Genomic DNA, 23,303 nt, shown 5'->3' on the forward strand with positions numbered 1-23,303 from the left:
CTTCCCTCATCGTGCGGTTGAGTGGCCCACGCAATCGTCGCCCCGTCCGTGCATGGGACCCAACGGACACCGCCCTTTTCGACCACTCTAAGACGCACCTGCATGACAAGGCACCCCAACGCCGCATGCATGGCAGCACTCAGACACGTCTCCTCCGGGTCCCTCGCATCTGTCGTGTTCGTGGGAGGCGTGTCCGGACACCACGAAGAGGGCCTATCCCCGGGCACCGCAAACAAGCATTCTCCCCGCCAAATAACACCGTCAGCACCCCTCACATCCAGTGCGGGATCAATGATGGGGCAGCTGTCCATCGGGCGCTCTGCTGACATTTTATGCACACTCCCAAACACCAGCCACTGGAATACAGATCCGACGCGCAGCATTCGACGGGAACGCCCAATTCGCACAGCATGCGAAGATATTCACTCATGTTCAGTGCAGAGCAATTCCTCTGCTGCAGCGCACAACCCGAATTCCCGCACCAACGCGTCGGTCCCGCCATCCCCCTGCTCACCCTCATGCAGCCCAGGACAGCCAATGCAGCCAGCGTCAGCTCCGTGCAGTCGCCGGCACCCCAAACGCTGCCATCCACTCATCCCTCGCGTGGCACCGTGACCGGTGCGACTCCAGCGTCCTCCCGTCCCCATCGCCATCCTGCTGCTCCACGCCATCAACGTCGTCGCAGTCGTGGTGCTCCCTCGCTGCCATCGCGGCAGTCGTCGAGTGCACCACCACCAACAGCGCCCCGCCACGCACACAGGCAGCATTCCTCGCCATGCCGCGGCCTGCCATGTGCGGGCAGGCAAACCCGACAGCGTGGGCCATCAGGTGCGCGGCGAGGCGGGTGGCGAGGCGTCCGTGAAATAAGGCGGCCGGGCAATGTTCATGGCGCCAGCGACGGGACGGCCATCCTCCAGCGTGGCGCACGGCAGTGCCCACACACCACCCGGCGCAGCAGCCACGTACAGCACTGTGTCAGAATTGGCAGCACCAGCGGAACAATGCTCAGCAGGCACAGCGAACCGACTGCAAACACTGCCAGTGGCGAGTGACGGCACAATCAACGAACCCTCCAGTGGCTGCACGAGCAGACGATCCGCATGCAGTTTGACAGCAGCAGGGACAACCTCGGCAACAGCGTTCCCGTGCGCAGACGACACAACACCATTCATACAGCCAAACGCGCCGTCCAATGCATTCGCTGTGCAACACCAGGAGAGGCCGCAGTGCCTCCTGCTGCCACACGGGTCCGTTGTTGGCGCCTTGATGCGGGCGGGCACCCATCGGTCCCTCCAAACGACGCTGCACACCTGCAACGCATCCTGCGCTCCGAGAGGCACGTCTCCCACCACACCCGGGGACGCCCACACGCCGCCGGCACGCACCGCATCGTCAAGGAAACAGGGATACGTCAGGATGACAGCAGGACACCCGCCGGCAATTCACATCGCAAGCATCATCACAAGCAGCAGCAGCAGCACTGCAGGCCGCGGGGCGACGTGGATCAACCGACGCATGGCGCATGTGGAAGAAAAAACGTAATGGCCTGACGAGGATGCAAGAGGCTGACACCTCTACAAAAAGAAAGAAACGGTATGAGAACACAAAGAGGAGATTTAAACGCCCGCAGTCAATGCAAGCCACTGATAAAAGGGTGGAATGAGTGCACTCAACCACAACACGAGCAGAGACTCAAAGAAGAAAACAAAAACAAAAAGAAAAAGAAAAAAAAACAAGAAGCCGAAGCGTGGGACGACCGAAGCACACACACTCTCATTACTCCCGTAAAGCAAAAACACACACAGGGAGAGAGAGAGGTCGCCCACTCAATGCAATAGAAAATAATTTAAAAAACTGTTACGGTGCTCCGCCCATGCAGCCAGGCAAGACGGCAGCGGTGCGTGTGGTGCAAAAGAGAATACCAACGGGCCTGCATGGGTGTGCATTCATAAATACGTGAACAAATTATGTGCGTGCTTATTAGGCTGAGGTGAGGGCGAGAGTCCATGCAAGGGGACACACACACAGAGAGAGAAGGACGAGTGTGTGTGCGGGCGGTGCACGGCTCTCTCACACTCACTCTCACGCGGCCACCACCGCAGCAGCAGCCGCACACACAAGAAGAAGAAGCGGAAGAGGTGAGGTGGTGTAAGAGGCCGCGGTGCTGCCGTCACTGTCATCAGTCTCGTTTGTCTCACGTGTTCGGGTGGTGTTCGCCGGTGACCTCTCGGAATCCCTCTGAGTGGCCGTCGGTGTGGAAGTGGCGTTACCAGCTGGGCGTGCTTCATGTGTTTTTGCGACGTCGGTCGGTGTACGGCTGCTCCTGCCAGTCAACTCACCATCGCCACCAGCACCACCGCCTGTGGAGGCCGGCGTTTCAGACAGCTGTTCATTATTGACCGGATCTGTCTGCGGGGGTTTCACAGGCTCTGGTGCAGCTCCTGGTGATCCTTGCGCCTGCCCCTGCAAGGCGCTGGTAGCAGAACTTGACGACGGCAATGGCGAGGCCAAAGTGGCGTCTGCGGTTGCGGCTGCAGGCCGGCCACGAGAGGTGACGCCGGAAATATCAACCGCCGTTTTGTTTACACATTTCTCAACTTCCGTATCGTTGTGCGCGGGTAACGTGGCATTTTTACTCGTAAGGAACGACATTCGACAAGATTCTCGAATCATGTACAGCACTCCCTCTGCGAGCTTTTCGATAGCCTCAGTCACCTCCTCTGGATTCATCCTTTCCTCCGCATTATCACGATGCAGAGCACTCGATGAAGTCTCCGCCGCATCACACAACCAGGCACCGCACCACAGCACGCAGAGGGCACACACCAGCAGCACACGGCCAGTCATCATCATCGCCATCACTCCTGTCACTTGCCTGCAGCCTTCAGCACAAACTAACTCCCCGTCAACACAGAGCGGAGGCAAAAGGAGAGACACGGCCGCTACACCACGCACAGCCACCGCACAGTCACAAATGGCAGCAGCCCAGCAGCGGCAGCACACACACACCATGAGGCAGTTGAAAGCAGTGAAAGGGCAAAAACACACAACGCCCCGCAGCAAGTAAGCAGAAAAACACACAAAACAATTAGAAACAAAACACAGGTAAACGAACAGCAATGAAGTTAAACAAAAAAACACAAAAAACAAAGGGCTGCACAGCATGGCTCCAGCGCGCACGCACCCATCCTCAAATGCGACTCCACGCAATCAGTTGTGTGCGTGCCATGCACATGAGTGTGTCTGGGGTGCGTTCAACGTGACGGATGCGGGGAGCGGCAAGGAGCACACAGCAGGGCAGCGGAAGCAAATGAAGTAAAACACAATCATTATTTTATCCTGTTTAGCACATCGGACCACAGTGGACGCACACAAGTTCCCGCGGTTAAGTGCTGGCACGCACAGCCCACACAGAATTCTCAGCCCACAGTGGTGTACGCCAGCGCGGATACGGCGAGCAGCAGCGGGGCACACACCCACGCAGAGCTGCTGAGGCTGCCGTCGCTTTCGCGAAGTGACGGTGCGCGGGTGGTGGTCGTTGTAGTTGGCGCCTCTGTGGTCGTAGTGGTGGTGGTAGTTGGTGCTTTTGTCGTAGTGGTTGTTGTTGTTGTTGGCACATTTTCCTTCTCACTTTGTGCCGATACAGAAGCGGTCACGGAACTTGATGCTGCAGCTGGGTTAGCGGACCCACTTGACGACCCTGACCCATCGGATGCACTTGGTACCTCTTTTGGAATGTGCTCCGAACCTTCTTTACCTGGATTCCCTGCCGGAGCGAGTTCCTCACTGTCCTTATTTTCGATTCCCGATAAAGTAACGTCCGGATCTGTTGAACCTGACGCCGTGGAAGTATTTATTAACCCTGCATCACCTGCTTCCGGTGGCCGAGCAGTCGGTGAACCACTGCCCGCATCTTGATCTTCTCTATTCTCCATCGCACACACGGACGGGCAGCAGCACAGGGCGAGCACCAACAGGGCGCACAGCAGACGGCACGTCATCATCGTGAGTGTGGTCGTTCGGTGGTGTGGAGCTGATCTGCACAGTGAGGGAGATGGAGAGCAACAGGGGAGACGAGAGGTGCGGCAGACACACACAGAGGGCAAACACCACATGAGGAGAGGACAGCAGCCAGGCATGCACCGTACGCCGCACACCACGCACAACACACACTCCAATCCACGGCAACAGGCACACACACACACAGCCCTGCCGCAACACCAACACACAGATGGAGGAGGGAGAAGCAAACAGGAGCGGCACACAAGGCTCCACCGCATGCAAATACGGCGAGAGCGGTCCGTCGTGCCTGCACCCCTCACGGAGGGTACGCACACACACATACAAGAGGGTGCAGCACACACAGCAAAACAACAGCAAACTAAAAAAGAAAATCCCCGCACACCACGCGGATTGTTGGTCCACGGGAAGCGCAGCCAATATTCATCACAAAAACAGTTCAGTCGCCTTTGGCCTTCCTTCATATTCAGCGCACAACACTTCATGCAAGCGCGGCCACCACCGCAGCTGCAGCCGCACACGCAAAAATGAGCGCAGGGAATGGAATAAAGCAGGCAACCATTTATTTGTGTTTCTTTTTGGAGGGTGGAAGATGCCTGCATATGTCTGTGAGCTTCTTCAGAGGGCAAACCCTTATGCCTGGGTCGTGTGTGGGGGTTTCTGCAGGGTGCCCAATTGTTTTTCTTCTTGTGGGTTTTTCTTGTGTTGGTGCAGCCAATAATTCGGTTTGTGTTGTTCCTGCCTTTCTCTGGTAAAAGTGTTGCAATAGGTGTTTCCTCCATTCGTCGCTGTGACACATGATTCCTCACCGTTTATTGTGGTGGAAATAAAAACCATGTGAGTGGACTCCCACGCACCAGAGTGCACCTTCGCTCTTATTTATTGGTGCACAGAAGGGCATGCGTGTTTGGTGGTGCCTCGACCACATATTTTGTGGGCGTACATTCCCCTGCAGGCTGAGGGCGGGGCGACGCTCAGTCGCGGTGCACTTCCCTCGCATGCCGCCCACTCTGATTCGTCATGCATCACTCTCGCATACATTCCGTGGTGCCACACCGCTGATATTATTGCAGCCGCTGTGATTCCGCGTATTTCACGCATTTCATTGTGCCACAATACATCCGCTCGTGTGGCCGCCGCATCCAAACAGCGGTGCCCAACACCGTGAGCGGCAGTCCACATCCTTGCATGTCCCAACGCAGTGGTGCTTGACTGTCAGCCAGGCGCCAGACAACACGAGAGTCTTGTGCTGGCAGTACAGCACACGGAGCTGCAGTGAATGACTCGGGCGGCGACGCATCTATTTGTCGCAAGGCAGTGAAAAGGAGTCGGGCAAAATAATGCCGGCTGCATTCACGACACCATACCCACAGCCAAAGCATGCAACATGATGTGTGTTTCGCTGGTGCTGTGAAATGCCTGCAGACGACGTCACTAGTGGAGGCATGCCACCCATGATCAGCGGACAGACAATAATCGGCATGGGAGGCCACAAAAGGCAGCAACGAGGCCAGCAGCTCTCTCTCTCTCTGTTGCCTCCGAGAAGTAAACATTCCACCAGCCACAGCCGGCCGTGCCATCGTGACACTCCATGCACGTCGTGGCTGCGTCAACACATCCTGCTCCCTGCAGCGCCTCAAAAGATGCTTCACTCCGTCCACGAAGTGCATCGATGCGGGCCGTGCCTGGGCTGTGCGTGAGGACCACAGCGATGTGAGGGTCACCGAGTCGCAGCATGTTTGTTGTGACGTTGTTGCATGGCACCGGCACACACACACGCAGCGCCTGCATCCTCCCTTTTGTGTTCGCCCTCCGCCGGAGTGGCCGCACACACGGGCTGCAGCAAATTCATTTCACCCTCGACGATCCAAAATCAACACCGACATCCCTCGCCACGCAAAGATCTCAGTTGCCAGCACGGGCTTTTACCGCTCTGCCATCGACGCCGAAACACGGCACAGTGCACGCACTTATTCTCCTCGTGTGCAGTCAGCCATTTGGTTCACACATTCTCCGACGGGATGGCGACCATAAAGGCACGCCACAAAAGCCACTGTGATCGCACAAGCTCTTGCGATGAGCGTCGGTGTGTGCATGGATCCGCTGCTCACACGTGCTGGCAGGCAGCCTGCAGCCGATGCCCTCGTGCCAGTTCATCGGCTCCAGCATGGGAAAGAGAAAACGGCCTATTCCCGATGCGCTTATTCCCACCAGCAGCACCAACACGCTGGTCGCCAGCCGTCATTCCTCAGCACATCCAGGAATGCTGAAGAGTGACGTGGAGCTGTCAGCCAGCAATGCCACAATCCCCGCACACATGTCGGCTCCACCAGAGAAGACACAAAAACTACACACAACGCCCCTCACATGTTTTCCAACCATCATTCCGACACACCGCGACACGCCAAACAGAAGTATTCGTCACTCCATGCACCTCCCCACACAATCAAATAGCCCACGCACCACGCACGGCAGCAGCTCACACCCGTCAAACAAGTGTTCCTCGGACCTGTGTTATCCGCGTGCTGCAGTGGGCTGCCCCGGCTGAGGCGAGCTACTGTCGGAAATATTGTTTGCGATCACTCACCCCAACGTGGCCGCTTCCCAGGCGCGGGAGCCCGCAGGCCACATCCAGCACTCGCCCATCGTCAACGGTGTCGAACGCAGTCGAGATGCCGGTCGGGACTGCGAGAGAGCGGCGACGGTGAGGGTGCAGCGCGGGACGCCGCCCCTGCGACGCCCACACTCCACGGCGATGCGCTCGCTCAGCCCTCGTGCCGTTTTGTCACGGACAGGCGTCACCACGTCGGAGACCGTGCGTCGTGGCGTTAATCGAGGCTGATGTCGGTGGCGTGCCAGCAGCGCCGACAGGCGGCGGTGGACCAGTCCTTCGCTCACCCCTAGCAGGACAGAGAGCAGCGGGAGGGGCCGACAACTCTCCGTGCGGCATGCGTCCTTCCCGTGTCTGCGGATGCGAGCAGTGTCCCCCGTTTCCCAGGAACTTCGCAGGCTGCCGTCCGCAAGGGAGGTGCTACTCATCGTTCTGAGCGAGCAGCGGGCTGCGGGTACAAGATGGCGCAGCAACGCATTCAATACACCGCCGGGGCCAGGGCCAAGACAAGCGAAGAGTCGCGAAAGGACAATTCAAGCGCATACAGCGCGAAGGGCCAAACCACATCCCGGTCACCAGGGGACACGCAAGCACGAAGCGTGCAGGCAGCAGTGGGGATCGCAGCAAGTGGGATTCAGACGATGCGACGGACGAGCGGGTTTCACTGCTGCCGGATTTCGTCGGCGCTTATCGGCGCTACACGTGTCGTCTGCGTGCCGTATGTGACGCACAGAGGCAAAAGCTACTGCGAGGCGGAGACGTTGAGCGGAGCCCGAGCCCCATAGCAGCACTCCAGATGACCGTTCCCTCACTGACGCCGGCCAAACTCGCAACATTAATGGCGCAGGGAGCAGACATGATAGCCATCCAGGAGACCTGGAAGTCGTCGGAGCAGATCGCCAGCATGCACACTGGAGATTATGTGCTCCACGCACAATCACGTATCCGCAAGGAATGTGTTGCAGCGGTGCTGGTGAAGAAAAACCTCCGCTCCAAGCGTATGCCCCTCATCACTCCTCAACGTGATTCCAGTCTCGAAGTGGTGGTCCAATTCGCGCTGGGCCAGAACCGTGATCTTATTGTAACGAGCACCTATATGAGACCACCGCCGCAACCAACACAACCCTTAGGCGGTTGCTGAGCTGCCTCTCGGTCTCGTCGCCGCTCATTCCGTGTGGAGATTTCAACGTGCGTCGCCCACGGTGGGAGCCCTTCCTGGAGACCCCTCCAAGCAACTCCGCTGTAGAATTTTATACAACCGCGCACGGATGCGGGACTCACCTTGGTTAACACCCCTGGTGAAACAAAGTGTGCTCGTGGTGCAAGAGAGAGATCCTGTATCGACCGGACATGGTCAAGGCATCTTACCGTGTCCGACTGGACAGCCAATTTGCCGCCGCTCAGTGACCACTATGTGCTGACATTCACGCTGCATCAGGTATTTAAGGACACCATACCCTCGGCACCCACTTCGGTACGTCGAGTCTTCTACAGCTGGTGGAAGTCCAGGTGGGAGTCCTTCGCCAACGACCTCGACGCACAACTTCCAGCATGCGGCCATAAAAAGCAATCAACCGGCATTAAAGCTTTTACGAGAGCACTTGCAGTTTCACTTCGACGGCATTGACCCCGCGGCATGCACAAGGATGATCCCAAGCTCCGGGGCAACGCCCTTGCGAAGGCAGAGCGAATTGCTACCGACAGCAAGGCCCGCTGTCTGCAGTTACCGACGCCCGACCGTGAAACAGAGACGCAACGGACAAGGAGTCAATTCCTCCTCCTACTCCGTGAGCGCTCGCGCAGCAAATATCGGCGTCGCATCAGCAAGTTAAACCCAGGCAAACCACTCGCCTAAAAAATACATTCCGGACGTAAAAAGACATCAATTCCGTCTCCCACAACGGCGTTGATGTACGATGGCCGCAAGAATAACTTCAGGACAGCAAGGAGAGCAGCGGATGCGCTCAATCTTGGATTCCTCCCCACCTCGCAAGGCGATTGGGTTTTCCAACGGGAAAAAACGGAGAAAACAAGTCCTTGTGTATTTCTTCTCCCTCCCCTTCTTAGGCCGCAGAACAACAACGAGTCGGCCGCCTCATCTTCGATAGGTTCCTTCTCTCCCCTCTCTCTGGATGCCTCTTTTAATCGTACGGAACTGCGTGCAGCGCTGCGCAGCACACCGTACGGCAAGGCCCCGGACCGGACGAAGTCCACAGCGAGGCGCTACCACATCTTTCGACGAAGTGTCTCCGATTCCCTCTCCGCTGCATCAACCACAGCCGGACAGCCGGCACGATTCCGGTCCAGTGGCGACGAGCCACCATCGTCCCAGTCCTGAAACCCGGTAATTCGCCGGCGCTAACGGAGTCATATCGACCCATCAGCCTTCCTTCCATCGTGGGTAAGGCTGCTGAGAAAATGGCATTGAGGAGACCGCTTTGGGTGTGGACGCAGCACCCCCACCAGTATGCATATCATAGTACGCGTACCACGACGATGCGGCTGGCACTCCTGATACACGAAGTGGAGCATAACAGAACCGATTACTTCCAAGCGAACCTTCCCAAGAAGAGCGGTGCTGGAAGCCAGCTCCACTGCAGACCCCATCGGGCTCCGTTGGTGTTGGTAGACTCCAGCAAGGCCTTTGAGTTCACTGTTCATCGAGTCCTCAGTCGCTTGCTGGCCAATATTCCGGGGGTGAATTGTAGAAGGTGGCTTAGAAACTTTCTATGTGGTCGCTACGCGAAGACACGAGTTGGCCACAGACACAGCGATCGGCGTTCCACGCTGCGAGGAGTTCCTCAGGGGTCCGTATTGGGAACACATTTTTGTTCTCCCTTTACGCACACCCACTTCTCAATCTGTTGAACAGCTTTGCGGGTGTCACAGCAGACATGCACGCGGACGACCGCTCTATTATCGTTAAGGGGCAGTCCCGGGAAGACGCCATTCCCGCAGCCAACACGGTCCCAAAAAAACTGCACGCGCGGGGCCAGTAAAGTGGCCTGGCCATTAACCCGTCAAAGTGTGAAGCCGCTTGGTTCACACTCTCCACGCACACGGAGTCAGATGATGATCGCAAAGGAAGGTGGCCCCTGGTAGTGGCTGGATGTAAAATCCCAGTCATGACCATGGGGGCATCGCGAACTACGAAGCTTCTCGGCATGGATCTCGATCCGCAACTGACGCTAAATGTGGCGGCCACCAGGCAATGCGCTGCCACTTCGCAACGGATATCGCAGCCACGCTGCATAGCGCACAAAGAGGCGGGACCATCTCCACATGACCTACGCACGTCCATCATCGGATACGACGCATCCAAATTACGCTATGGCAGCGAGCTCATATGGGCAGTAGCGACGGATTCAGCGAAGAATGAGATGCAAGAGACGTACGCAGGTCTGGCACGCATTGTCAGCGGAGTTCCGAGCACTGTCGACCAGTAATCCGCACTCCTAGAAGCAAATATACCGCCGCTCCACGTCCTTTGCCTGCGCGCACGGCTCTCAATATTTGAGAAAACACGCGCATGTCAGATGGACTGGATGCGGAGATCAACGTCTGAGCCTTCGCCTCGCGCAGATTTCCGCATCTCGCCGTTGTCTCGGCACGAGCTATATGCCTTCGTAGACGCATACACAAAAGACTACGGCATCACCGAGAGCTCACCACGCGAAGGGCGGTTCTTTCGTGGCTCCATTCCTCCCTGGTCTGCGGCCTCCGCTCACCGGGTCACCATCGGTGTAGAACTTCCGATAGACCACTCGATCACCGACGAAAAAGAACTGATAAGGGAAATGCGCAGAGTCCGTAAAGAGGCTCCAGCGCTGCACAGCCACCGCTCGTGGATACTCGCAGCGGATGGCGATTTCGACGTTCCCACGCCAGCCGGGGTTGGCATACCGCCTTCATCCCTGCATTCCTCGCAGATAATAGGGAAAGTAAGTAACAACTGCGGCACACGCCCTTGAAGCTGCAGGACGGAATCCAGTGCGCTGCTCCTGGCCCTGGAGTGGCTGATTATCCCTCGGATCCACCACAGGCGTAAAAACCCCGCTTGTGGCGACACAAAGCCAGTCTCTCCTAGCGGCCCTCAACAAGGACCGGATCTGGCAGCGTCTCTTGACACTGATGTGTGCTGGCTGGTCCGTGCGCCGGTAGTTTTGTTACGGACATTGTGGAGTGCATGCTAATGAGCTTGCGGCTCAGCATGCGACGCAGACCATGGCAACCGGACAACACACGGAGCATGGAATCGCACCCATATGGCACACGGACCCGCTGACATGCTTTACTACCCAGCCCAGCAACAAGTGGCGTCGTACCATTCGCCAAGACACTCACCGCTACTCGCCCTGTGGTGCCAGGAAGCGGTCTCCGCCACTGCAGGATCAGCCAACCTCCACAGGCACGCCAGTTGACACGCAGGAAACCTTTCGCCATCTGCTCCCAGAATGCCCAGGCACCTCCGCTGCGCGCCAACGGCGGGGCATTCAGGAAGATCCACGCACCAAAAAGTTCTCTCAATGGCAGTTGCTTCATAGCAGGAAGCCTTTTCCGCTGCTCAACCGCCTCCTCGGCACCAGGATGGCATCGTATAGCTAGACGCGCCGGTAAGAGTAGGGAAAAAATAATAATGAGCATTCTCGCCACCATCGGGTCGTGGCGCACCTTGCGACCTCGCTGGTGACCCTCCTGCTCCACTGCTGCTTTGCGCAACAAGTCATCACAGTCATTTTCGTGGTTTGGTCGGCCTCGTGTTGCGCTCCGGGTTCTCCTCCTTCATCGTCTTGCGGTGTTTCCTTTGCCGTCCCTGGCACCGTGACTCTCCCGTGACGGTTTTTTCCGAAGCCTCACTTCCCTGGGAGGTCCTCCCGCCACCAGCGTGCCCTCCGCCCAAAGACTCCGGTCCATTTGCACGCATCCGAGCGGCAGAGGCGCTGCCAGTGCCGGACGGATTGCAATTGTTACTTCGCAGTGGGTCGCTGCAGGATTGATCCTGCCTCGTCGGAGCAGTGAGTGGTCCTGTGGGGGTGGGATTGGGGTCCTCACCCGCCGTGTTTTCTCCACCCTCCTCTTCTTCCTGATTGCTGTCAACCTCAGAGTTCACTTTCCCCTTTCGTCCAGAGCCACCGGCCACGGTCCTCCTTCCGCAGCCATCACAGCCCGCGCGTGCTCAGCAGTCACCGCGCCATCACCAGCGGGCCGCACACACACGCCGTCGCAGCAGCCGTCAAAAACACGCACGAGCCGTTGCACATCACTGCAGGAGCCAACAGGACGTAGAGCACACGGCCAGTCATCATCACAAACAGTGGAGTCGCCCAACGCTGTGGAGCCGCCTGCAAAAGCACAGAAAACAAAAGGGGAGACACGGCCGCTACACCACGCACAGCCACCGCACAGTCACAAATGGCAGCAGCCCAGCAGCGGCAGCACACACACACCATGAGGCAGTTGAAAGCAGTGAAAGGGCAAAAACACACAACGCCCCGCAGCAAGTAAGCAGAAAAATACACACAAAACGATTAGAAACAAAACACAGGTAAACGAACAGCAATGAAGTTAAACAAAAAAACACAAAAAACAAAGGGCTGCACAGCATGGCTCCAGCGCGCACGCACCCATCCTCAAATGCGACTCCACGCAATCAGTTGTGTGCGTGCCATGCACATGAGTGTGTCTGGGGTGCGTTCAACGTGACGGATGCGGGGAGCGGCAAGGAGCACACAGCAGGGCAGCGGAAGCAAATGAAGTAAAACACAATCATTATTTTATCCTGTTTAGCACATCGGACCACAGTGGACGCACACAAGTTCCCGCGGTTAAGTGCTGGCACGCACAGCCCGCACACAATTCTTCAGCCCAGAGTGGTGTACGCCAGCGCGGATACGGCGAGCAGCAGCGGGGCACACACCCACGCAGAGCTGCTGAGGCTGCCGTCGCTTTCGCGAAGAAGTGACGGTGCGCGAGTGGTCGTCGTTGTAGTTGGCGCCTCTGTGGTCGTGGTAGTTGGTGCCTGTGTTGTAGTGGTCGTCGTAGTTGTCGTAGTAGTGATAGTGGTCGCCTTGCTCTTCTCGGCCGTATCGCCAGCATTCGTATTTGTTTGGTCTGTGGATGAATTATTGCCACTTGTTGAGTCTGTCCTAACTTTTTCACTGTTTTTCTGTACCGTATCGGCCGCCGTACCTGAACTCCCTGACCTACCGGGTCCACCCTGTCCCTGTTCTGTACCAGACGCCGGACGTGTTGGATCTGAGTTCCCTGACGTATCAGCCAATCCACCTGTACTTCTTCCGGTATTACTCCTCGTGTCTGATGCTTTTCCCTCACCTTCCGGACTTTGGGTTCCCGATAACGTAACGTTCATACCTGCTGAACTTGGCGCCGTGAAATTATTTGCTTGCCCTGCACCGGTTGCTCCCGTTGGCTGAGCAGGCGGTAAACCGGGGCTGACCTCATCTTGATCTTCTCTATTCTCCATCGCACACACAGACGGGCAGCAGCACAGGGCAAGCACCAACAGGGCGCACAGCAGACGGCACGTCATCATCGTGAGTGTGGTCGTTCAGTGGTGTGGAGCTGATCTGCACAGTGAGGGACATGGAGAGCAACAGGGGAAACGAGAGGTGCGGCAGACACACACAGAGGGCAAACACACAAATGAGGAGAGGGCAGCAGCCAGGCATGCACCGTACGCCGCACACCACGCACAGCACACACTCCAATCCACGGCAACAGGCACACACACACACAGCCCTGCCGCAGCACCAACACACACAGATGGAGGAGGGAGAAGCAAACAGGAGCGGCACGCACACACGAGAATAGGTGCAGCGCACACAGCAACACAACAGCAAAGTAACCATGAAAAAGAATAGATCCCCGCACACCACGTGGATTGTTGGTCCACGGGAAGCGCAGCCACCACCGCAGCAGCAGCAGCACACGCAAAGTCAAGCGCAAAGAATGGAATAAAGCAGGCAACCATTTATTTGTGTTTCTTTTTGGATGCTGGCCGATGCCTGCATATGTCTGTGAGCTTCTTCAGAGGACAAACCTTCATGCCTGGGTCGTGTGTGTGGGTTTCTGCAGGGTGCCCAATTGTTTTTCCTCTTGTGGGTTTTTCTTGTGTTGGTGCAGCCAATAATTCAATTTGTGTTGTTCCTGCCTTTCTCTGGTAAAAGTGTTGCAATAGATGTTTCCTCCGTTCGTCGCTGTGACACATGATTCCTCACCGTTTATTGTGGTGGAAATAAAAACCATGTGAGTGGACTCCCACGCACCAGAACGCACCTCCGCTCCTATTTATTGCTGCACAGAAGGGCATGCGTGTTTGGTGGTGCCTCGACCACATATTTTGTGGGCGTACATTCCCCTGCAGGCTGAGGGCGGGGCGACGCTCCGTCGCGGTGCACCTCCCTCGCATGCCGCCCACTGTGATTCATCATGCATCACCCCTCAGAAAATAATCGGCATGGGAGGCCACAAAAGGCAGCAACGACGCCAGCAGCAGCTCTCCCTCTCTCTCTGTTTCCTCCGAGAAGTAAATATTCCACCAGCCACAGCCGGCTGTGCAATCGTGACACTCCATGCATGTCGTGGCTGCGCCAACACATCCTGTTCCCTGCAGCGCCTCAAAAGATGCCTCACTCCGTCCACTAAGTGCATCGATGCGGGCCGTGCCTGGGCTGTGCGTGAGGACCACAGCGATGTGAGGGTCACCGAGTCGCAGCATGTTTGTTGTGACGTTGTTGCATGGCACCGGCACACACACACGCAGCGCCTGCATCCTCCCTTTTGTGTTCGCCCTCCGCCGGAGTGGCCGCACACACGGGCAGCAGCGAAATCATTTCACCCTCGACGATCCAAAATCAACACCGACATCCCTCGCCACGCAAAGATCTCAGTTGCCAGCGCGGGCTTTTACCGCTCTGCCATCGACGCTGAAAAACGGCACAGTGCACGCACTCATTCTCCTCGTGTGCAGTCAGCCATTTGGTTCACACATTCTCCGACGGGATGGCGACCATAAAGGCACGCCACAAAAGCCACTGTGATCGCACAAGCTCTTGCGATGAGCGTCGGTGTGTGCATGGATCCGCTGCTCACACGTGCTGGCAGGCAGCCTGCAGCCGATGCCCTCGTGCCAGTTCATCGGCTCCATCACGGAAAAGAGAAAACGGCCTATTCCCGATGCACTTATTCCCACCAGCAGCACCAACACGCTGGTCGCCAGCCGTCATTCCTCAGCACATCCAGGAATGCTGAAGAGTGACGTGGAGCTGTCAGCCAGCAATGCCACAATCCCCGCACACATGTCGGCTCCACCAGAGAAGACACAAAAACTACACACAACGCCCCTCACATGTTTTCCAACCATCATTCCGACACACCGCGACACGCCAAACAGAAGTATTCGTCACTCCATGCACCTCCCCACACAATCAAATAGCCCACGCACCACGCACGGCAGCAACTCACACCCGTCAAACAAGTGCTCTTCGGAGCAGTGTTGTCCACGTCCTGCAGTGGGAAGTAAACAAACGAGACAGGCCGCCAAACCCCAAAGGAGTGCCACGACTGGCCGCAAGTCAACGGAGCGCTGCCACTCAAAACAATTCAGTCCTCGTGCCCTCAGCCTCCCACCTTCTCCCACAATAGCCCCAAGAGCTGCAAACCAAACGCGCAACGCCCCTTCCCCAGCAGCAGCGGCCAACGGAGCGCAAGCCCCGCTGCACACACCACGACGATTCCACTCGTAGTGCCGACGGTCCGCAGCGCCAGCTCAGCGCCACACTCCACCGCCCAGCCGTCCCACGGAGACATCTTGCCTCCAACAAAATAAAACACCAGCGGATATTCGCCTGGGCCGCTCGCCGGACCCTCAACTTGTCTAGAGAAACCAAGCAAAACAGAAGGAGGGGGCGAACGGAGGGGCAGTGGGTTCGCAATCCACTCAGTGCTTGCTCCAACCACATATATTACATTTATATACGTATTCGGACTGCCGCTCTCGCGATACGCCGCACGTTGTTGGGGTTAGAAACACCATGGCTTACGAAGTGGCAGACTTCGGGGTCCTCCAGCCACAAAACACCGCCGCGTGGTGGGAAATCAAAAAGGGGTTGGCTGTGAAGGCAAAATTAATAATAAATAAATAATTTTGTCCTACCGCCATCGGCACCCTGATTGCGTCCATCGCGGTCATCCAATCGACCACAAGACAGAGAAAAAGTACCGCACAGAAATGTCTTCGTTTTATCAGGATGCATATTCATTTAGGCAGCCAGCCCTCGTCGCAAGCATCCTGGTCACAAGCACCTATTCTTCGGCTCGTCCACACACTTCATTTACCGCCCATCACACAACACACACAACAGGAGAGGCGAAGGATCATTACACAAAGCCAAGGCAAATAAATAAACAATAATGAGAAATCGCAGCCCACACAGGGCCCTCGCACACGCACACAAACGCCCTCACGGCATTCCTCAGAAGAAGTCAAGCAGACTGGTACTCGTAAACCATCAAAAAGAAAAAAGGTGCGTGATGCCTCGACATCGGCAGCCAGCACAGGAGAGGCAGAGTGTATAGAGCATGTCCCTGGCATAAAGTGTACAGACAAACAGAAAGTATATAGAGAGAGAGGCATACCAATTGGCATGGATTGTTTCTCTCCTGCATCCACTGCTGAGTGCGGGCCACGCAGGAGGCAACAGCAGTCGCCTCGCCGTGCAACGGAACCCATGCCGCCGCTCAGCAGAGTGGTGTCACGGCGACGGCAGCGGCAAGCAGAAGAAGCAGCGGACAGGGACAAGCTGCTGCTGCAGCGTCATTGCCGTGGATCGGAGGCGGGGCGTCCGTCGGGTCCCTCTCCCAATCCCCGCGCCCCACCGCCGCATCATCATCGCTCCGCGGAGGGTCCACGGCGCCCTGCGCGGCATCAGCGGCATCAGGGCCCTTGGGTCCCGTGGTTGTGGCACCGCCACCGGCCCCGTCGCTGGCGGCCTCATCTCCTGCTGGTTGTCCCACAACAGACGTCACACCATCGGCGGCAACATCGTCGTTGCACGGAAGACCGCTCTTCTTCAAAGCCTCCTGCGGCGCACCGCGGTGTCGCTGGGCGAGATCACCCCGTCGCCTGTCGGAGCGTCTGGGGCGACTGCCTCTCCTCGGGCGACGGATTCTTCTGGGGTGCAGCCGAGTCGACATCCTTCGGTGGGGTGCCGCGGCCGGTCCCAATGCTCTCCGCAACGGGGACGGACGCCCCCTCGCAATCCTTGTCCAGTAACTGCCAGTGGGACCGTCCTGCTCCACACCCTCGCCTCGCCGTCCCACGGAACCACCGGAAGGAGAGTGCCGGCGGCGGCGGATATCGCGCACACCTGCGCGTGGCCACGGCAAGCAACGCTTCCCTCATCGTACGGTCGAGTGGCCCACGCAATCGTCGCCCCGTCCGTGCATGGGACCCAACGGACACCGCCCTTTTCGACCACTCTAAGACGCACCTGCATGACAAGGCACCCCAACGCCGCATGCATGGCAGCACTCAGATACGTCTCCTCCGGGTCCCTCGCATCTGTCGTGTTCGTGGGAAGCGTGTCCGGACACCACGAAGAGGGCCTATCCCCGGGCACCGCAGAAAAACACTCTCCCCGCCAAATAACAGCGTCAGCATCCCTCACGTCCAGTGCGGGATCAATGATGGGGCAGCTGTCCATCGGGCGCTTTGCTGGCATTTTATGCACACTCCCAAACACCAGCCACTGGAATACCGATCCGACGCGCAGCATTCGACGGGAACGCCCAATTCGCACAGCATGCGAAGATATTCACCCATGTTCAGTGCGGAGCAATTCCTCCGCAGCAGCGCACAGCACGAATTCCCGCACCAACGCGTCGGCTCCGCCATCCCCCTGCTCACCCTCATGCAGCCCAGGACAGCCAATGCAGCCAGCGTCAGCTCCGTGCAGTCGCCGGCACCCCAATCGCTGCCATCCACTCACCCCTCGCGTGGCACCGCGACCGGTGCGACTCCAGCGTCCTCCCGTCCCCATCGCCATCCTGCTGCTCCACGCCATCAACGTCGTCGCAGTCGTGGTGCTCCCTCGCTGCCATCGCGGCAGTCGTCGAGTGCACCACCACCAACAGCGCCCCGCCACGCACACAGGCAGCATTCCTCGCCATGCCGCGGCCTGCCATGTGCGGGCAGGCAAACCCGACAGCGTGGGCCATCAGGTACGCGGCGAGGCGGGTGGCGAGGCAGCCGTGAAATAAGGCGGCCGGGCAATGTTCATGGCGCCAGCGACGGGACGGCCATCCTCCAGCGTGGCGCACGGCAGTGCCCACACACCACCCGGCGCAGCAGCCACGTACAGCACTGTGTCAGAATTGGCAGCACCAGCGGAACAATGCTCAGCAGGCACAGTGAACCGACTGCAAACACTGCCCGTGGCGAGTGACGGCACAACCAACGAACCCTCCAGTGGCTGCACGAGCAGACGATCCGCATGCAGTTTGACAGCAGCAGGGACAACCTCCTCGGCAACAGCGTTCCCGTGCGCAGACGACACAGCACCATTCATACAGCCAAACGCGCCGTCCAATGCATTCGCTGTGCAACACCAGGAGAAGCCGCAGTGCCTCCTGCTGCCACACGGGTCCGTTGTTGGCGCCTTGATGCGGACGGGCACCCATCGGTCCCTCCAAACGACGCTGCACACCTGCAACGCATCCTGCGCTCCGAGAGGCACGTCTCCCACCACACCCGGGGAAGCCCACACGCCGTCGGCACGCACCGCATCGTCAAGGAAACAGGGATACGTCAGGATGACAGCAGGACACCCGCCGGCAATTCACATCGCAAGCATCATCACAAGCAGCAGCAGCAGCACTGCAGGCCATGGTGAGGTGTGGGGCGACTCAAGCATTGTTGTGACTGTTAAAGAATTATTTCGTGGCTTGATGAGGCATTATTAACCGATATCATGGACAGGGGTGGAGGGGAAAATAAATAAAGGCACAAAAAGAAGTTGCAGGAGTCGAAAGAACAGGAAAGCCTCCAGATAAAAAATAAGCCTGTAACCATGCAACGGGAAAAAGACCAAAAAGAAACTAGGAACGAAAAAAATGACGTTGACGGCTGTGCATGACTGTTTCTTCGTCTCCAACCATAAATTGTTGTGTGTGTCTCAGCATTATTCCCATATCCTTCTTTTTCTTTTTCTTCCCCCTCCATCTCTCTCTCTCTCTTTTTTTTTTTTTTTTGTTTTATTCTTCTCGTAAAACTCTATATACATATTATTGGAGCCACAATTCAAAATATTTTCTTTTCCCTCTCCACATCATCTGGTATTTATATATCTTCCTTTTCACCCGTCATTCATTCTGCCGTTATCATTTCATTTCATTCCTCTCGGTTTTTTTGGGCCATTTGCGGGCAGGTGCTGTATCGTTGCGCTTGTCACTACCATGAGTATCCGCCTCAGTTACTCCACAAGGCGATAGGAGACATTGTAGTGACCAGGGCCGGGTGCTCGCGGGTACTTCCGCTGCCATCGCTCCGACTGCAGCCGGTGTCCACAGAATTGGGTTTCTTTCGTGATTTGCTTTTCAAACACAGGCACCGACTTGCCTCTCCGCGGCAGATCAATGTTGTACACCGTGTGGGCGCCACAGCCTGCCGTGGAGAATATTTTGGCACGCTTCTCACGTGACACTTGCGTCTCAATCATGGGATTTCCCTTCACTCGAGACTCTACAAGCTTGCGATTGCTTGTATCGTACCATAGGTCCTTTGTTATGAGCGGCGGCAGTGACACGGTGGAGACCACACCAAAATCCACTGTGCGCTCTGTCCTTGGCTTAACCCACCTGAGGTTTGGCACTTCACCAATTTCTGTCGGGTTTGGTCGGTGCAGTGGTGCATGTCCGGGGGCTTTTGCATGGATAATAGCGCATGGTGTACGTGCGGTGACCTGTGTAAACTCAACATTCTCCGGAGCCTCACAAGACTTCAGTGGCGCCGAAGTACTCCGGCCAACCATTGTCGAAAACCGCCGTACCCTCCTCGCCTCACATTGATCAAAGATGCTCTTCGGGAAGTTAAGGTCTCTCTCAATGGAAACAGTATTATCGGGTGCCTTCGGACGTTCGTCGTGGCCGTCCTCTGGAACTTGCGCTGCCATGGTGACCACACGTCTGCGTGGTCGCACCATATTCAGGGCGTTCGTGACATCAATGTACTCAGGCACCGATTGGTACGCGGGTGGCTTGTTCAGCCAATGTCCCTCACGTCCAGTGTCACGGTCCATGCAGACCAAGCGATGTGGATGGCTTGAGATGTCCGTAGCCACGTTATACATGCCCACTGTTGCGGATGTCGCCATGCATTCATGACGACGCTCGGTGAGTTTGACATCAAATTTCACGGGGCAGCGGGAGCGTTTCACGGTGGAGCGTACATCTGCATACGGGTAGTACTGCAAATCCTTTGCAGGGCTGCAAAGAGCCGGACTTGCTCGGGCTGTTTTAGAAATAAACATGTGGCTGCCTTTCACCTCAGCCGGCGATCGAGTGGGTGAAAAAGTAGTAGTATCAATGGGAGTCGCACGTTGTTCCTTGTACGCAACGGTGCTGACCCCAAATGTTTTCGTGCTCTCTGCCATTACAAGCGTCACCGACACTGATGATTTCTGTGGTTCCACAAGGCCTTCGGGGGTTCCACTGGAAACTTCCTCCTGCTGCCGTTTTTGTGGTGCTGCATATTCAATAGGAGACATGTAGCCACCCACCACGCGCGGCTCAACCTGCGAGTACCGCAGATGGTAGTGGCCAATATCCGGTTGTCTTACTCCAGGAATACCGGATGATGTTTTGAAGCGATCCGTCGTGAGAAAACTTGAGGTGCCCTTGCTTGCAACACGTCGCGATGCGTTCGTGCACGCAGGCTGTTGTGCCTCAGCCAAACTCACCGCACGAGAGCAGGCTGCCAGGTCGCCTTCCTCTGGGACGCCTGCATCCAAAAAGGCGGAGGCGGTGGCCCAGTACTTCTGCGCAATTTCATCCGAGATGGCGGCGGCATCGACGAGGTGTTTGGTGGAGAGCGTGCGAAGTGTGGGCTCCAAGTGCCTCGCATCATCCGGGTGTGGGGCGCTGTCTTCCGTCGCCGCCGCCTGTCGTGCCGCCCGCAACGCGTCAATGCGGTATGGACGAAAGCTGCTGATCAACTCGTCATCATCCGCGATGCGCCGGACGGTGTCCGCTGTGGGGACCATGCCGATGATCGTGTTGTACCCCGCCCCGCCAATGACGGTGCCGCCCATATCCGCGGAGCCCTCGTCCGCCGTCTTTGTGAAGGACGGCGCCAGTGTGCGCAGCGTCGGCAGCTGCAGGCCGCGAACGGCTGCGACCTCCCACGCAGTTTGATACTCGCGCTGCAGCTGCAACTGCCTGTCCCGCTCCTTCTTCGCAACGGAGTGAGACTTTTTTTCAATGCCAGCGAAAATGTGGGCGTGGGCTCGGCTCGCATCCATCATGCGGCCCACGTGACTTTGGCAGGGCTGCGCCGCCGAAATGATGCGCCGCAACGCTGTCGGGTCATCAATTTTGCTCTCCTCCAGCGCCACCGTCCCCATCTGTGTCCTTCTTTTTTTTCTTTTTTTTTTTTTTTTAAGAGGGTGCTTCTCAGCAACGCAGGGGTTCACCCGAAAAGTCCCCAACACACACACAAAGAGAGGGACACGCGTGTACGTGCCAACAAACAACACCAGCAACCGCAATCAAGAAGGAAAGAGTGAGAAGAAAAAAAAACGAAAATATTGGCGTTGATGCCGGCAGAAACGAGGCGCCTGGCCCACACATGCAGGCAGACAACATGCAGGCATGCGATTTCGTTGTCGCTCCGCCAAAGACACACACAAACACACACGCACGCACATACACGCACAAAATACTCTCACACACACACACACAGAGAGAGAGAAAAGAAAAGAAAAGAAAAGAAAGATAAGTACATGCACACGCATACATGTTTATAATGATCCCTCCAATTTCTTTTTTTTTTTCTTCCTTTCGTTTCCTGACCTTCTTCTACTGGCCTCTTCGCTTGCTCATTCTTCTGCCTTCTCTCTCTCTCTCTCTCTCTCTGTGTGTGTGTGTGTGTGTCTCTCCCTTTGCCCTCTCAAACCAAACCCACCGGTGACCGAAAGAGTAGAGCAAAAGGAAAAATATAATAACAATAAAAAAGAAGGCACACAAACACACAAACACAAACAGACAAAAAAAAAAAAAAAAACGGGGCGCTCTTCAAAAGCAAAACAGTCAAACACAAGACAACATCTCCTCCACTCCTCCCATTCTCTCCCTCTCGGTCCATCACGTACAACACCCAACACTTACAATAATAAAAAAAAAAAAAAAAAAACCCACATGTTCGCAATAAAGAAGACAAAAAAAAAAAAAAAAAGATGTATGCACGCAAACAGAAATATTATTATTATTATTATTATTTAAACACACGCATTCATATGAATTTCTTTACGCCGTCTCGCTTAAAAGATGGCCATCATTTACTTGCAACGCCTCCATCTATCAGCACAAATATATATATATATATAGAGAGAGAGAGGTACAGAGGTACAGAGGTACAGAGGTACAGAGGTACAGAGGTACGTATACATACATACATACGTTGAGAAATAAAAGGGTTCAATAAAATACAATACATCTCATATATAAACAAAAAACAAAAAAAGATATGCAGCACACATTTCACACTATTGTAATGCTCCATAAATCCTTGACTCATATGAATATCCCTCTCCCCTGTCCTCCCCTCCACCCACCCACCCACACACACACACAAAAAAAAAAAAAAAAAAAAAAAAAGTAAAAGAGAAATAACAATCCAATGTACATGTTTATGTACCTTCCTTTTTGTTTGCTTGTTTTTATTCATTCATTCATTCATTCATTCATTCCCTTCCATACATGCGCACACCAAAAAAGGAGAGATGTCACCTCTCTCTCTCTCTCTCTCTCTCTCTCTTCCTTCAGCCGCTACCACCATCACATGACGCAATTTCCCTCCATTGCGTCACCCTTGCAATGCAAGACAACACCCCGCCCCTACTCCCTCAATCTCTATCCTCAAACCTTATTTTCTCTTTCTCTTCTTCTTGTTTTGTTTTGTGTGTTTGTTTGCCTCTATTATTATTATTATTTGTAGTAGTGGTAGTAGTGGGTTTGGCTTGCAACACACAATTTATGACCGGCAACTCATCTCCTCCCATCCTTTCAGCGTCCCTCACCCCCCTCTTCTGCCCCCTAACCCCCACTCAAATACACACACATACACACACACACATACCCTATCCATACAATATATATTACATGTATGGATGGACGTATGCTTCCTCTGCATCCAAGCTTCAATGTAGAGCAAATATATATATATATATATATCGTTTCTTCAACTGCGTTCCGTTTCATCCCTCATCTTCACCCCGCAAACTATTTCACTTCCAGTTTGCATCAAATTTTTGTTTTCCTCTTCTTATTTATTATTATCATTTGTTGTTGTTGTTGTTGTTGTTGTTTTTGTTTTTCCACCTTCTTCGTTTCATTCCTTTTTATATATATATTTATTTATTTGGATATATATATGTAT

General features: G+C 55.6%; 5 protein-coding genes and 2 pseudogenes across 5 annotated transcripts, besides 29 other annotated features; all 7 read right to left on the reverse strand.

Moving 5' to 3' along the window:
• Positions 1–3,769: a sequence feature (areas not merged during assembly with more than two copies in the genome that could not be assigned to a particular haplotype).
• Tc00.1047053508119.11 lies at positions 279–1,481 on the reverse strand (annotated as a pseudogene).
• Positions 1,695–1,733: a sequence feature (A-rich).
• Tc00.1047053508119.20 (mucin-associated surface protein (MASP), putative) lies at positions 2,083–2,859 on the reverse strand (the record flags this gene model as incomplete). The annotated part of the gene is made up of 1 exon (XM_811415.1): positions 2,083–2,859. The coding sequence occupies one exon, from the start codon at positions 2,857–2,859 to the stop codon at positions 2,083–2,085; it is 777 nt and encodes a 258-aa protein (XP_816508.1).
• Positions 3,420–4,004, reverse strand: Tc00.1047053508119.30 (mucin TcMUCII, putative; the record flags this gene model as incomplete). Its single annotated transcript, XM_811416.1, has 1 exon — positions 3,420–4,004. One exon carries the CDS (start codon positions 4,002–4,004, stop codon positions 3,420–3,422), a length of 585 nt encoding a protein of 194 aa, XP_816509.1.
• Positions 3,529–3,613: a microsatellite.
• Positions 3,770–3,911: a sequence feature (haploid, non-Esmeraldo-like haplotype).
• Positions 3,912–4,615: a sequence feature (heterozygous, Esmeraldo-like haplotype).
• Positions 4,616–12,817: a sequence feature (areas not merged during assembly with more than two copies in the genome that could not be assigned to a particular haplotype).
• Tc00.1047053508119.40 (uncharacterized protein) lies at positions 5,085–5,690 on the reverse strand (the record flags this gene model as incomplete). Its single annotated transcript, XM_811417.1, has 1 exon — positions 5,085–5,690. One exon carries the CDS (start codon positions 5,688–5,690, stop codon positions 5,085–5,087), a length of 606 nt encoding a protein of 201 aa, XP_816510.1.
• Positions 7,298–11,262: a mobile genetic element.
• Tc00.1047053508119.70 (mucin TcMUCII, putative) lies at positions 12,492–13,184 on the reverse strand (the record flags this gene model as incomplete). Its single annotated transcript, XM_811418.1, has 1 exon — positions 12,492–13,184. One exon carries the CDS (start codon positions 13,182–13,184, stop codon positions 12,492–12,494), a length of 693 nt encoding a protein of 230 aa, XP_816511.1.
• Positions 12,604–12,699: a microsatellite.
• Positions 12,818–13,783: a sequence feature (heterozygous, non-Esmeraldo-like haplotype).
• Positions 13,784–17,856: a sequence feature (areas not merged during assembly with more than two copies in the genome that could not be assigned to a particular haplotype).
• Positions 15,689–15,957: a mobile genetic element.
• Positions 15,774–15,799: a sequence feature (AT_rich).
• On the reverse strand, positions 16,391–18,328 carry Tc00.1047053508119.90 (annotated as a pseudogene).
• Positions 17,857–23,303: part of a sequence feature (heterozygous, non-Esmeraldo-like haplotype) that runs on past the window's edge.
• Positions 18,843–18,915: a sequence feature (T-rich).
• On the reverse strand, positions 19,123–21,270 carry Tc00.1047053508119.100 (hypothetical protein, conserved; the record flags this gene model as incomplete). The annotated part of the gene is made up of 1 exon (XM_811419.1): positions 19,123–21,270. The coding sequence occupies one exon, from the start codon at positions 21,268–21,270 to the stop codon at positions 19,123–19,125; it is 2,148 nt and encodes a 715-aa protein (XP_816512.1).
• Positions 21,279–21,306: a microsatellite.
• Positions 21,546–21,607: a microsatellite.
• Positions 21,615–21,639: a microsatellite.
• Positions 21,759–21,781: a microsatellite.
• Positions 21,852–21,929: a sequence feature (A-rich).
• Positions 22,034–22,102: a sequence feature (A-rich).
• Positions 22,123–22,144: a microsatellite.
• Positions 22,230–22,326: a microsatellite.
• Positions 22,498–22,534: a microsatellite.
• Positions 22,584–22,614: a microsatellite.
• Positions 22,655–22,682: a microsatellite.
• Positions 22,978–23,003: a microsatellite.
• Positions 23,079–23,098: a microsatellite.
• Positions 23,207–23,238: a microsatellite.
• Positions 23,267–23,303: part of a microsatellite that runs on past the window's edge.

The sequence above is a fragment of the Trypanosoma cruzi genome, genomic scaffold, assembly GCF_000209065.1.
Source record: "Trypanosoma cruzi strain CL Brener 1047053516669 genomic scaffold, whole genome shotgun sequence".
Taxonomy (NCBI): Eukaryota; Euglenozoa; class Kinetoplastea; order Trypanosomatida; family Trypanosomatidae; genus Trypanosoma; species Trypanosoma cruzi.